The following is a 15,287-nucleotide window of genomic DNA, read 5'->3' as shown; positions in this document are numbered from 1 at the left end:
TATCAAGAATAGACAAATAGTATATGTATAGAATGGAGAAAGGGTAAACATATTTTCTTCAAGAATGTGTCACATTTTTAAGATATACATGACAAGAATAAATTGCGTTGATTATTCAAATGAAAGTATAATTTTCCTTTTTTTTGAAAAAAATAAAAGACTGGTTAAAAACAGTAAGGAACTGCGATTCTTAAAATCGGCGAGTTTTTAATTCGACTGAAATTGAAAGTGAAAAAAGTCAGAAAAGAAATTAATTTTAAAAATTGTCAATTTCAAAATTCGCGCCAATTTATTTTCTGTCCATATTCGGTTGTTTCCAATTTCGGTCAAATGAAGAAACGGCGAATTTTTATTTGACCGAAATTGAAAGTGACCGAATAAATAATGGACAGAAATATTTTAGCGAGAATTTTTGAAAATTGACAAATAAATTACTTAAATGTTTACTATTTGAATGAGAATTCAATTTTTTTTATCAATATTTTTCAAACATTTTCAACGCATGTTAAATTTGTTTATTTATATTTTCGAAATTTTTTTTATTACAGATACAATTCTTTTGGCATTTAACTTATACCTATAATTAATAAAAAGTATCACATTGTAATATACGATATCTTAAAAAGCTGCTCATATTCTAAATTATTACATTTATGTATAAAATAGACATATACACATTAACATTGATGTTACGCATTTTATAAAATGAAAGCATTTCTAACTAAAATTTTAATAACCACAAATTTTTATATTCACTTCTAATTTGAATTAATTAAGAAATAAATATGTTTAATTATAAAATTTTTAAAATTTTTACTTGAATCAAATAATTTTTTATTTTTGGAATAAAATTTTTAAGAAAAGTTACAATATTAAAAATTTTACTATTTGAAGGCATTATTTTTTTGTTATCAAATAATAGACTTAAGTGGCATTTTTTATAATATATTTAAATTGTTAAATAGTTGTGGCGTTTAAAAGAATTTTTTTATTCTTTTTTTGACATATAGACATAGATTTCGTTGTTTTCATGATTAAGTATAAATATTGCATATCACGTATTTTGAAATCTCTCATTTGTTCTTTGTAGCGCAACAAATATTATTATTATTATTATTATTATTCGCTATTCGGCTTTTAAAAGCATTCGATTATAAGTTTGCAAGCCACAAAATATAATTTATTTAAGTAATTTTTTTGTTTTAAATTGCAATTAATATTTAGAAAAAAAAAAGATGTAAAAATATCTTTTTACAGTATTTTTTTTTGGTTCCTAACTTGAGAAAAATTCAAATGCTTGACAATTTTTAATAATAATAGCTGCTATACATATTTTTGTTCTTGTAAATTTAATTGCATATTATTCTAAAATAAATCTATTTATTGTCCTTGCCCAATAAACAGTTTAGAATATTTTTTTTTCTCTATAGTTAAAATTTATATGTAACAGTCTTGTAACTAAATCTCTTCAACATGGAAAATATCTCTTTAACTCTTTTTTGTTATACCATTAGTTAGAAATATTTATCTCAAATTAAATTAACAATAAAATATTAATTAATGAACAATTTTTTTTTTAAATTCGATATGTATATATGTACACAAATTGCACAAGTTTTTTTTTTTACTTAAAAAATTTTTTTCGACAAAAAATAAAATTTTAATTTTTGTCTAATAAAAAAAGATTAATTAATTTTAGGAGTTGATAATATTTTCTTCTATTATGAAGCGAACATTGATAAAGAGAGTAAGATATATATATAGCATATTGGCTGTGGTACTAATAATAATACTATTTTGTGTATTTTCTGCAAATTAATATTATGGAAAAATTCTAATTTCTTTTTTTTTTGTTTACGATTGATAAGTAATTGTTTTTTTCGGTTTTATTTCAACATACTTGGAATATTCCAAACTTAGAACGACATAATTTTGATTGGAAAAAACTTTTCTAAAAAGATGATTGTAGCCTCGATAAAGAATTGGACAAACTGGTGGTTTTCCTAATTTTTTATCCTTTCCATTATCCAATAGATCCATTAAATCCACCATTCTACATCCAGGTTTTCTATTTTTTTTTTTAGAGAAAAAATATTGATTTTTATAATCAAGAAATTAATTCTTTAACATTGAAAAATTTTATTTTAATTGCAAATAATATTAAAATAAAAATAAATAATTAAAAAGAACTTACACATTGCCAAAACCGTAACATAGATTTTCGTCTAATACTATATAATCAACATGAAGTTTTCTCAGAGTTTCATAAACAGCCATAGGTTCCTTTCGGCTAAACATTTCATAGACTTTCATTGTTCGATCTCTGAAAAATTACATAATTTTCCATTTATTTTTATATATTAAAAATTTTTTTTTATTATATTAAAATTTTTTTTAAAGACCTCATTTCTTTGTTCTCATAATATGGATTATTCACAATTGGTCTACCAGTGGATAACATTAAATTTGCCATTAATGCCATTTTACCGGCAAAAACGGCATTTTTTGGTGTTTTTAATTTTATCCATTCAAATAATTCTTCTTGTTCTATATTCATATATTCACCTGAAAATAGAAAAAAAAAAATTTTAATATGAAATTTTTTTCATTAACTTAAAAATATAAGACACTCTCTAAAAGAAATGAAGAAGTAAAAATTTGTAGGTTATGATTTGTATGAGTCAATCATAAACATAACCTATAATTTTTTTCTTCTTTAGAGCGCGTCTACATTCTATAAATAAAAAAAACACACACCAACATGACTTCTTTCCTCTTGAAGTCTTTGCATTCCATTATAAGTCATTAATGCTAAAATTAATGCCACTAATGCAGCACGTGATGCTTCACTTTTAATACCAAATTTTGCCAAATAACGTTTTCCAACTACCAATCCAGAAATTATACACAAATGTGGTGTCATAAATAATTTCAATCGCATAATAAATATTGCCATTAAAATAAATGCACCACATTGTAATGCACTGTATGCAATTTCCGGTTCAATACAATCGGGATAACCTTCCTTTTTAAAATTTCTATACCAATAATACAATGTTAATAAACCAGCAAGAATAACAGTTGGCAATAAAACAGTTATTGTAATTGTCTTAAATGTTTCATATTGCAAAAAATCAAATTCAGGCGCACATGTATATAACATTGTATGAAAATTTTTATAATTTGTTAATTTTGACATAAGTAATTGAAATATATGATTGTCATCTTCTGATTTGATGATAAATTTTTTTGTCAATATTGTCCCAATAATTGTCGATGTTATTTCACTCCATGTTATTGTTTTTAAACTAAAAAAACGTTTTAATTTATCGCTAATAAATTCACAATATATATGATTTATTAAAAGGCACCAATATAATGATTGTGATAATAATGTATTTTCTGAATCCATTATTATTGTTAATGCCGATAAACCATGAATGAGGCAAATTTTTCTTGATAAATCACGTGGTATTATACGTATCCATTTGAGAATTAGTATAATAATAATTTGTGTGAAAAATACAAATTGCGAAAATTGCCAACTATAAAAACTGTACATCATTGCTAAAAAAATGTCCTGAAATAAATTTCTTTTATATTATTTAAATAATTCGATAGAAAAGAGTATTAATGAATCGGAGTGGGGGGATGTGAGAGTAAGTGAAACGGTACGATAAGTTTGTCTCGTTCTTAATCCCCCTCCCACTTTAGACTCCTACTTTAAAATGCGCATGCGTTAAAACATACTTACAACATATGTATAGAATTTATGAGTTTTTGATTTGATTTGTCGATGTCCTCTTATAAATTCTGTTATTCTATACATTTGATAGAGTAATGCAGGATAGGCAAAACTCTCTCTCAATGGTGGTGTCCATTGAATTCTTGTGCATTCATTGTGATTGTAAAAAAAGGAAAATATTGCTAATAATCCACCATAAACAGAACCACTTAAATAAGTTGCATAGAGAAATATTATTGAACCAGTAAATGTTGCATGAAACCAAACAATTTCGAGATAAAAATAAATTGGTACCTCCATTCCCTCACAACTTAATATTGGAGGAAGTTCATCTCCTCTTTCAATCTATAAAAAAATGTTTAAATAAAAAAATTGCATTTTTTAATAAAAGGGAAAAGAATCAAATAATTTTTTTGCTTCTTTTCCATTTTATATAATTTCTTATTTATAAAAAATAATATTTACCTGCCAACATTGTTTTTTTGTTAAAAGACCAAAATCTTTTCCAATATGATAAAGAGAACCTGCGGTAACCTAGAAACATTTTTATTTTTTATTGTATATTTAAAAATGTGACAATTTTTTGTTTTTAAATATGACTTTATTTTTGTAATTTCAAATGACAAACCTCTGGTAAAAGACTATATTTCATAGTGGCATCAATAACATTTGGATATTCGGAAATATTGTCGGATAAAAGTTTTTCAATACCTGAACTTATATTATTTGCCTCTGCAATTGTTTTATAGTATGAGTAATACATTCCCTATAAGAAAATATTAATGTTTATTTAAAAATTTTAAAAATGCAAATTACAGTTAAAAAATAAATTAAAAAATAGAATTTTAAATTAAATAGAGGGATATTCTAGGGATATCCATGGATATTCTAGGGTTATCCATGGACATCCTTGGGATATCCCCATTTCCGGAATAGCTGAATATGTTAGTAAAATCGTATTTAAAAAATATATCACATATTACAAATTTTATTAATTTTTAATTAATAATTAATTTTTCTGTAAATTTTTCTCTATACTATCTATATAATACATTTGAAGGTTATGTGACATATATACAAATTTTTTTTGTTAAATTATATAAAAAATTAGTTTAAATTTTAATTATTTGGGGCAAAGTTAAATAATAATTTTTTTTTTTAAATAAATTCTAATTACCATTTCGGTTCTAAATGACATTTCTCTTTCAATATCGGAAAGATGTGAAAAATGTCTATCATTTTCAAAAAGTGTTGATACATGCCAACCATGAAGAAATCCAAAGCCTATTGCTGTTAATGAAAATAAAAAAAAAATTAATGCCAAAAAAAACCAATATAAATAGAAATTATTTATTTATAATAAATTAAAATAAATTTTTTGTTATACCAAGCAGTGTCACCGCCAATCGATAATAAATTGTATCTGTCTTTTTTTCTCCATTCTCAGATTTTTTATCATTGGGTAAATTTGCATTTTTAATTTCTTTCGTTGAATTCATGGGACAATTAAATATACACTAACACTTATTATGCTCCAAAATTTGTACATAACTGCGGCCTGTACAGCTTTATTTTCAACCAGTGATTCTCATTCAAATTTCTCATCATCATTATTTCAAAATTCTCTTCATTGCGCCTGTGTCAATTTTTTTTTTATTTTTCAAAATTCAAAAATTTGTTGTCACTTTTAAAAATAAAAAAAAAATTTAATCGTTTTCAATTTTTTTGCAACTAATATATAAATAATAAATAAATAATTAAAGTAATATACGTGACAAATAATCAAAAAAAGTAGGTTTAAAATATTTTTCAAAAAAAAAATTTAAGGGTTTAAGGTATGAATTTTTTATTTAACAATCGCTAATTTTTGTAATTAATTATTTCATCCTTTTTTTTTAAATAATTGAAAATTTTAAATAAATTGTGAAAAACTTAATTCTACCGCTATCTTTTGGTAGAAAATAAAAGCCGATTGTTGGAAAACGGTCGGTAAACATGGTCCCTACTGAAGATTTTTAAATTCAAATAACCAAATATTTACTAATTGGTGGAAAATTATTTATAAAAAATTTTACAAATTTAAATTTTTATAATTAAACTTATATTATATTTATAAAAAAAAAAAAATATTTATTATTTGCAACCAAAGCTGTACTATATATAAAAAAATTGTAATAAAAAAAATATATAAATTTTTAATTTAAAAAATTGGAATAAAAAAATATAAATTTTTAATAAAAAAATTTATTTATTTAAAAAAAATATTGTTTTTTTATTGAGAAAACAAATAAAAATCAAATTTTAGATTTAAATTGATGACGCGCAGTTATAATAATAATAATAATGTCAAGAAACATCGATTTTTTAGTATCCATGTTATATACATGGAGCGTGTATAAAAATTGTTATATATATGAGTAGGAAACACCCGCTACTATCGATTAGTCGCGTGGCAGTCGGTCGTGTCATGGAGGATCTCTTACTGCAGATTATAAGGGAAGCTCAAAATGCAAAATTACAAAATTTACGAAAAGCGGCGCAAGAAGCGTCAGGTAAGTGATAATAATTTTATTTATTGTATTTAATTTTATTTCTCGGGGAAATTTTCTTTTTTTTTTAGAATTTATGGATAAACAGCAGGGACTATTGAGGGATCCTCCTCATGAGTTAAGGGCCAAATGTTTGCGTGCTATTCAATTGGCACTGGAAACAAAAAGAAGTAAATTTGTAGCATTTGGTCTTTCTGGATTACATGTATGTATATTTTTACTTTTAATTATACTATTTTTATACTAATTAAATTTCTACTTTTAAAGATTATTTTTTTCTATTTTACATATAGCAAATGTCATTTGATATTTTTTTTTAGTTTTGTAAAATTTTTTCTTTTTTAAATTATGCAATTTATTATTATGTTTAAATTTAGTCGTTTGAGCAAGGAAATGTTGGTTAATTTCACATCCGATTGATAAGCGTATTGCGTTTGATGTTCGGAAATTATAAGTTAGACGATAATATAGTTTATTTTTTTTCTGATTACAATTTTACTAAATGTTCATAAATATAGAAAAGTATTTTTATTTTTCAAAATTTTTTTTTCTATTTCTACTTTTTCTGTAGATTTAGAAAAAAATTTGGTTGATACAACCAAATTTTTAAATATTTTTCAGTTAAAAAAATAAAATTTTCAATTACAGAAAATGCTAAGGGATGATAGATTTCAATCACCATATGAACCAGAAGATGATTCCTTATGGTTACCTGCACAAATGTTACATGCAATGGGATCAATTTTATCTCAATCTGATGATACTCAAACCGATATGCTTAAAGTATGTTTTTAATTACTTTTATCTAATTAAAAGAAAAGAATGTTTAATATTTTGTCTGACTAAAAACGACTATTACTACTGATATTTAATTTAATTATCCAATCTGACTAAAATTGACATTGATCACTAATAACAAATTAAAAGTGCGTTAACCTTGTCTGACTGAAACGAAATTTTACTACTTTTACAAATAATAATCTGATATTCTGTCTGACTGAAATTTACTTTTTCCACTGATGGACCATTTTAAAAATTCAAAATGTTTGAATGAGTAAAACAAATTTTTACTACTGATAAAAATTACAAGAAAGTGAAATATATTATTGTCTGACTAAAATCTACTATTTCTACTTATAGAAAGAACAAAAATGGTTTGTTTGACTAAAAATGATCTGTACTACTGCAATAATATATTTCTTTAAAAAAAGAAGAAAATGTGTCTGACTGTAACAGTCTCTAACTACTGATATATGAAACGAAAGATTAAATCCAGTCTGACAAAAACTGTCTTTAACAACTATATATATATATATATATATATATATATATATATATATATATATAATAATAATAAACTGCTTGGTCTGTCCTTCTGTCCTAACTTGAAGTTGGTCTTTACTGATTTCACGTGTTTTTTGAATTGTGATGTTATGACATACTATTTGATTTCTTTTAAGTTTATAAGGGATTTTTTCAATTTCCAGGAAAATATTCTATCTACAAAAATCGAATAAAATAGATTATTCTTATTCAATCAAAGTTTAGGTTCGATTGGTATGTTTTATTGAAGGTTAGTACGTATTGTTTGAAGGTAAAAAAAAATAGAGACATGCTGATTAATTTTATTTGAATTTTTTTCGAATTTTTTCATTTTCCAGGAAAACATTCTATTCAAAAAAATGGAATAAAATTGATTGTTCTTATTCAATTGCAATTTAGGTTCAATTGGTAGGTTTTATTGAAGGTTAGTACGTGTTGTTTTAAGGTAAAAAAAAATAGAGACATGCTGATTAAATTTATTTGAATTTTTTTCAATTTTTTTCATTTTCCAGGAAAACATTCTATTCAAAAAAATGGAATAAATTTGATTATTCTTAGTCTACTTCATTTTAGGTTTAATTGGTAGGTTTTATTGAAGGTTAGTACGTGTTGTTTTAAGGTAAATAAAATAGAGACATGCTGATTAAATTTATTTGAATTTTTTTCAATTTTTTTCATTTTCCAGGAAAACATTCTATTCAAAAAAGTGGAATAAAATAGATTATTCTTAGTCTACTGCAATTTATTTTCAATTGGTAGGTTTTATTGAAGGTTATTACGTGTTGTTTTAAGCTAAAAAAAATAGAGACATGCTGATTAATTTTATTTGAATTTTTTTCGTATTTTTTCATTTTCCAGGAAAACATTCTATCTAAAAAAATCGAATAAAATTGATTATTCTTATTCAATTGCAATTTAGGTTCAATTGGTAGGTTTTATTAAAGGTTAGTACGTGTTGTTTTAAGGCAAAAAAAAATAGAGACATGCTGATTATATTTATTTGAATTTTTTTCAATTTTTTTCATTTTCCAGGAAAACATTCTATTCAAAAAAATGGAATAAAATTGATTGTTCTTATTCAATTGCAATTTAGGTTCAATTGGTAGGTTTTATTGAAGGTTAGAACGTATTGTTTGAAGGTAAAAAAAAATAGAGACATGCTGATTAAATTTATTTGAATTTTTTTCGTATTTTTTCATTTTCCAGGAAAACATTCTATCTAAAAAAATCGAATAAAATTGATTATTCTTATTCAATTGCAATTTAGGTTCAATTGGTAGGTTTTATTGAAGGTTAGTACGTGTTGTTTTAAGGTAAAAAAATAATAGAGACATGCTGATTAATTTTATTTGAATTTTTTTCGAATTTTTTCATTTTCCAGGAAAACATTCTATTCAAAAAAATAGAATAAAATTGATTATTCTTATTCAATTGCAATTTAGGTTCAATTGGTAGGTTTTATTGAAGGTTATTACGTGTTGTTTCAAGTTAAATAAAATAGAGACATGCTGATTAAATTTATTTGAATTTTTTTCGAATTTTTTCATTTTCCAGGAAAACATTCTATCTAAAAAAATCGAAAAAATAGATTATTCTTATTCAAATGCAATTTAGGTTCAATTAGTAGGTTTTATTGAAGGTTAGTACGTATTGTTTGAAGGTAAAAAAAAATAGAGACATGCTGATTAAATTTATTTGAATTTTTTCGTATTTTTTCATTTTCCAGGAAAACATTCTATCTAAAAAAATCGAATAATATTGATTATTCTTATTCAATTGCAATTTAGGTTCAATTGGTAGGTTTTGTTGAAGGTTATTACGTGTTATTTTAAGGTAAAAAAAATAGAGACGTGCAGATTAATTGTAATTGAATTTTTTTCAAATTTTTTCATTTTCCAGGAAAACATTCTATCTAAAAAAATCGAATAAAATAGATTATTCTTATTCAAATACAATTTAGGTTTAATTGGTAGGTTTTATTGAAGGTTAGTACGTGTTGTTTTAAGGTAAAAAAATAATAGAGACATGCTGATTAATTTTATTTGAATTTTTTTCGAATTTTTTCATTTTCCAGGAAAACATTCTATTCAAAAAAATGGAATAAAATTGATTATTCTTAGTCTACTGCAATTTAGGTTCAATTGGTAGGTTTTATTGAAGGTTATTACGTGTTGTTTTAAGGTAAATAATATATAGACATGCTGATTAAATTTATTTGAATTTTTTTCGAATTTTTTCATTTTCCAGGAAAACATTCTATTCAAAAAAATGGAGTAAAATTGATTATTCTTAGTCTACTTCATTTTAGGTTCAATTGGTAGGTTTTATTGTAGGTTATTACGTGTTGTTTGAAGGTAAAAAAAATAGACACATGCTGATTAATTTTATTTGAATTTTTTTCGTATTTTTTCATTTTCCAGGAAAACATTCTATTCAAAAAAATGGAATAAAACTGATTATTCTTAGTCTACTGCAATTTAGGTTCAATTGTCAGGTTTTTTTTGAAGTTAATACGTGTTCTCTTAAGGTAAAAAAATTATAGAGACATGTGGTTTAATTTTATTTGACTGACATATACAGTTTTTAACTTAAAGAAGAAAATTTGCTTTAAAACATCATAAAAATGTTTTTCAGATATATAGTTCCAAATATAAATGATCATGTAATGTTTTTTTTAGGTTTTACTCCAAGTTGCCTGTTCACAATATTGGACGATGAATGGAAGGTTAATCATTGCCATATTAACGACATGCTGCGAAGCCTTTGAAAATGGAAATCAAGCCGTGAGAACTGCAGCTCAGGCAGCAACAAGTCAGACGTTGAGATCTTTTTGCCTTTTTTTGGGTAAGAAGACCATTTATGCTCGCAAAGGGAGAATCAGAAGGAGGTGTGAATGATCATCGTGATTTTATTCACCTCTTTTTTTTTTTGTTATTCTATCTTATTAAAGGTGTGAGTTAAAAATATTTTGTTTCCTTTTTTTTGTATTATATTTAAATGAAATCAAAATTTAAATTTAAAAACAAAAAAAACTTTTTTTGTTTTTAGAAAACTGAACTACAATCAATTTTTTGATATTGGAAATATTGACAATTTTTGTTTTTGAAATAAAAAATTGAGTAAAATAATAACAAAATTTCAGATGAGGAGTGCCAAGAAATGGATGAGAACGCAAAGCGAAACAAAAACGTTCGTGAGAGAGGAGTGTCTTGCTTCAATGAGGCGTTACCAATTCTTCAATACATTTGTTGCAAGTTGGACGAGGCTCAAAAGTAAGTTAATCGAAAATTCGCCAAATATATAATACAATACTAATGAGTAATTTTTTTTTTGTAAGGAAATGTTGTTCCAACAGCACACGTAACGGAAGTACTGTCGTCTTTCTTTTGGAGTGTCTTCACACTCTAATATCATCACTCCCACAGAAAATCCACACAAACTCTCACTTCACCACATTTCTTTGGCAAAAATTCTGTCCTGCTCTTATAGCCTTTCTTGGAACGCCACGAGTGGACAAGTCCTTTACATCACGCGAGGGTAAAGAAACGGAAGTGGGACGAGGTTCTGGATATTTAACAACTTCACTAAGCTTCGACAGTCATCAAGCTAAAACTGTTTATAGGTATTTATTAATATGGATTTTTAATTAAAAGGAATAATTAGAATTGTTTTTATTTTTATTGATTCATTTTTTTAGCATTGGCACAGAATTGGTACGCTTGGTTGGCTGTGTTGGTCCACTTAGACCTGTTTTAGAATCAGTGTTTCATAGAATGTTACTTTATCCACCTCCTCAACATCGCTTAGAGCCCCTAAAAGCGTTGAGGGAACTTCTACGTAGTCCCAGTCGTATGGTTGATTTTGCTGGACCACTACTTGTCGAAGAAGATAAATCTTGCCAACTACAAAGTGATATGGCGTTAATGAGACTGTAAGTACTAATATTTTTATTATTTTTCCTGATAATGATTTTTTCTTATAAACGACTATATTCCCTTATACTTAAAATTTGTATTTTTATCATCATTTTGCTTCCTCGTGAAGGAACCTTTGTAGCTTTTTCGTTTATAAAATTTTTAAAAATGGTGAAAACAAATTTTCTTCTATATAGAAACATGTTATATGAGATTCTGATCAATTGTCCGAATGTATGTATTTATGTGTGTGTGGGTACTCATTGCTTCCTCCACGAAGAAGGAAAATGTTTGCTTCACACAATGAGAAAGCAAATGTTTATGAAAAAAATGTTTTGTAAACAATTCCCGGGTGAAGACTTAAAAATGGTCCCGAGTGATTGTCTCGAAAATTTCTCCAAAGTTTATTTGAATGTAGCTCAGCATCCGCTGGACCAATCAAAAAGTGCGCCATACATTTTTTGTTCGAAACTTTTTCCCTATTTTATTGGTGGTATTCCGGAGCGATTATCTCGGAAATTTAATTTTTTTAAATTTTTACCAAATTTGTTTTCCAGTGTAGCTCAGCATCCGCTGGACCAATCAAAAAGTGCTCCATACATTTTTTGTTCGCTACTTTTTGCTAAAGATTTTGGCGGTATTCCCGAACTATTATCTCGCAAATTTAATTTTTCGAAAATATTTCCAAAATATTTTTGAGTGTAGCTCAGCATCCGCTGGACCAATCAAAAAGTGCGCCATACATTTTTTGTTCGAAACTTTTTCCCTATTTTATTGGTGATATTCCGGAGCGATTATCTCGCAAATTTAATTTTTCGAAATTTTTTCCAAATTTGTTTTCTGGTGTAGCTCAGCATCCGCTGGACCAATCAAAAAGTGCGCCATACATTTTTTGTTCGCTACTTTTTGCTAAAGATTTTGGCGGTATTCCCGAACTATTATCTCCCAAATTTAATTTTTCGAAAATTTTTCCAAAATATTTTTGAGTGTAGCTCAGCATCCGCTGGACCAATCAAAAAGTGCGCCATACATTTTTTGTTCGAAACTTTTTCCCTATTTTATTGGTGATATTCCGGAGCGATTATCTCGCAAATTTAATTTTTCGAAATTTTTTCCAAATATGTTTTCTGGTGTAGCTCAGCATCCGCTGGACCAATCAAAAAGTGCGCCATACATTTTTGGTTCAGAACTTTCTTCTAACTACTTTGGCAGTGTTCCCGAACAATTATGTAGTGAATTTAATTTTTTGAAAATTTTTCCAAAATATTTTTGAGTGTAGCTCAGCATCCGCTGGACCAATCAAAAAGTGCGCCATACATTTTTTGTTCAAAACTTTTTCCCTATTTTATTGGTGATATTCCCGAACTATTATCTCGCAAATTTAATTTTTCGAAAATTTTTCCAAAATATTTTTGAGTGTAGCTCAGCATCCGCTGGACCAATCAAAAAGTGCGCCATACATTTTTTGTTCGAAACTTTTTCCCTATTTTATTGGTGGTATTCCCGAACTATTATCTCGCAAATTTAATTTTTCGAAAATTTTTCCAAAATATTTTTGAGTGTAGCTCAGCATCCGCTGGACCAATCAAAAAGTGCGCCATACATTTTTTGTTCGAAACTTTTTCCCTATTTTATTGGTGATATTCCGGAGCGATTATCTCGCAAATTTAATTTTTCGAAATTTTTTCCAAATTTGTTTTCTGTTGTAGCTCAGCATCCGCTGGACCAATCAAAAAGTGCGCCATACATTTTTTGTTCGAAACTTTTTCCCTATTTTATTGGTGGTATTCCCGAGCGATTATCTCGGAAATTTAATTTTTTTAAATTTTTACCAAATTTGTTTTCCAGTGTAGCTCAGCATCCGCTGGACCAATCAAAAAGTGCTCCATACATTTTTTGTTCGCTACTTTTTGCTAAAGATTTTGGCGGTATTCCCGAACTATTATCTCGCAAATTTAATTTTTTGAAAATTTTTCCAAAATATTTTTGAGTGTAGCTCAGCATCCGCTGGACCAATCAAAAAGTGCGCCATACATTTTTTGTTCAGAACTTTCTTCTAATTACTTTGGCGGTATTACCGAACGATTATCTCGCGAATTTAATTTTTTGAAAATTTTTGCAAAATATTTTTGAGTGTAGCTCAGCATCCGCTGGACCAATCAAAAAGTGCGCCATACATTTTTTGTTCAAAACTTTCTTCTAATTACTTTGGCGGTATTACCGAACGATTATCTCGCGAATTTAATTTTTCGAAAATTTTTCCAAAATATTTTTGAGTGTAGCTCAGCATCCGCTGGACCAATCAGAAAGTGCGCCATACATTTTTTGTTCGAAACTTTTTCCCTATTTTATTGGTGATATTCCGGAGCGATTATCTCGCAAATTTAATTTTTCGAAATTTTTTCCAAATTTGTTTTCTGGTGTAGCTCAGCATCCGCTGGACCAATCAAAAAGTGCGCCATACATTTTTTGTTCGCTACTTTTTGCTAAAGATTTTGGCGGTATTCCCGAACTATTATCTCCCAAATTTAATTTTTCGAAAATTTTTCCAAAATATTTTTGAGTGTAGCTCAGCATCCGCTGGACCAATCAAAAAGTGCGCCATACATTTTTTGTTCGAAACTTTTTCCCTATTTTATTGGTGATATTCCGGAGCGAATATCTCGCAAATTTAATTTTTCGAAATTTTTTCCAAATTTGTTTTCTGGTGTAGCTCAGCATCCGCTGGACCAATCAAAAAGTGCGCCATACATTTTTTGTTCGCTACTTTTTGCTAAAGATTTTGGCGGTATTCCCGAACTATTATCTCGCAAATTTAATTTTTCGAAAATTTTTCCAAAATATTTTTGAGTGTAGCTCAGCATCCGCTGGACCAATCAAAAAGTGCGCCATACATTTTTTGTTCGAAACTTTTTCCCTATTTTATTGGTGATATTCCGGAGCGATTATCTCGCAAATTTAATTTTTCGAAATTTTTTCCAAATTTGTTTTCTGGTGTAGCTCAGCATCCGCTGGACCAATCAAAAAGTGCGCCATACATTTTTTGTTCGAAACTTTTTCCCTATTTTATTGGTGGTATTCCGGAGCGATTATCTCGGAAATTTAATTTTTTTAAATTTTTACCAAATTTGTTTTCTAGTGTAGCTCAGCATCCGCTGGACCAATCAAAAAGTGCTCCATACATTTTTTGTTCGCTACTTTTTGCTAAAGATTTTGGCGGTATTCCCGAACTATTATCTCGCAAATTTAATTTTTCGAAAATTTTTCCAAAATATTTTTGAGTGTAGCTCAGCATCCGCTGGACCAATCAAAAAGTGCGCCATACATTTTTTGTTCGAAACTTTTTCCCTATTTTAATGGTGGTATTCCCGAACTATTATCTCGCAAATTTAATTTTTCGAAAATTTTTCCAAAATATTTTTGAGTTTAGCTCAGCATCCGCTGGACCAATCAAAAAGTGCGCCATACATTTTTTGTTGGAAACTTTTTCCCTATTTTATTGGTGATATTCCGGAGCGATTATCTCGCAAATTTAATTTTTCGAAATTTTTTCCAAATTTGTTTTCTGTTGTAGCTCAGCATCCGCTGGACCAATCAAAAAGTGCGCCATACATTTTTTGTTCGAAACTTTTTCCCTATTTTATTGGTGGTATTCCGGAGCGATTATCTCGGAAATTTAATTTTTTTAAATTTTTACCAAATTTGTTTTCCAGTGTAGCTCAGCATCCGCTGGACCAATCAAAAAGTGCTCCATAC

General features: G+C 27.1%; 2 protein-coding genes across 2 annotated transcripts in view; one reads left to right on the top strand and one right to left on the bottom strand.

Annotated features, from left to right (window-relative positions):
* Positions 1-929: 929 nt before the first annotated feature.
* On the bottom strand, positions 930-5,349 carry LOC127278397 (probable C-mannosyltransferase DPY19L1). Its single transcript, XM_051300110.1, has 9 exons — positions 5,133-5,349; positions 4,923-5,035; positions 4,374-4,511; positions 4,211-4,279; positions 3,755-4,090; positions 2,758-3,580; positions 2,403-2,565; positions 2,195-2,323; positions 930-2,068 (listed from the first exon to the last, which is right to left on the bottom strand). Exons 1-9 carry the CDS (start codon positions 5,242-5,244, stop codon positions 1,855-1,857), a joined length of 2,097 nt encoding a protein of 698 aa, XP_051156067.1. The 5' UTR covers positions 5,245-5,349; the 3' UTR covers positions 930-1,854.
* An 818-nt stretch (positions 5,350-6,167) lies between these two features.
* Positions 6,168-15,287, top strand: part of LOC127278392 (brefeldin A-inhibited guanine nucleotide-exchange protein 3) — a 28,874-nt gene continuing 19,754 nt past the window's right edge. The window contains exons 1-7 of the mRNA XM_051300099.1: positions 6,168-6,297; positions 6,366-6,499; positions 6,943-7,077; positions 10,296-10,461; positions 10,760-10,889; positions 10,955-11,239; positions 11,315-11,548. Of these exons, the coding sequence (XP_051156056.1) occupies positions 6,213-6,297; positions 6,366-6,499; positions 6,943-7,077; positions 10,296-10,461; positions 10,760-10,889; positions 10,955-11,239; positions 11,315-11,548 (1,169 nt within the window). The 5' untranslated portion in view covers positions 6,168-6,212. The remainder of the gene's footprint in view (positions 6,298-6,365; positions 6,500-6,942; positions 7,078-10,295; positions 10,462-10,759; positions 10,890-10,954; positions 11,240-11,314; positions 11,549-15,287) is intronic.

This window comes from Leptopilina boulardi, unplaced genomic scaffold (assembly GCF_019393585.1).
Source record: "Leptopilina boulardi isolate dan_hultmark-lab unplaced genomic scaffold, ZJU_Lbou_2.1 LbouV2_202, whole genome shotgun sequence".
Lineage (NCBI taxonomy): Eukaryota > Metazoa > Arthropoda > Insecta > Hymenoptera > Figitidae > Leptopilina > Leptopilina boulardi.
Note: the sequence above shows the minus strand (reverse complement) of the source record. Positions and strands in the feature narration are given on the sequence as shown.

Bases quoted from the DNA above. Each gene is read 5' to 3' on its own strand.
- LOC127278397 (XM_051300110.1), bottom strand. From the start codon at position 5,244: ATGAATTCAACGAAAGAAATTAAAAATGCAAATTTACCCAATGATAAA. The intron at 4,091-4,210 runs GTAAATATTATT...ATTTTTTTATAG, and splicing joins CAAAAAAACAATGTTGGCAG to ATTGAAAGAGGAGATGAACT. The intron at 2,566-2,757 runs GTGTGTGTTTTT...TTCTATTTTCAG, and splicing joins AGAGGAAAGAAGTCATGTTG to GTGAATATATGAATATAGAA.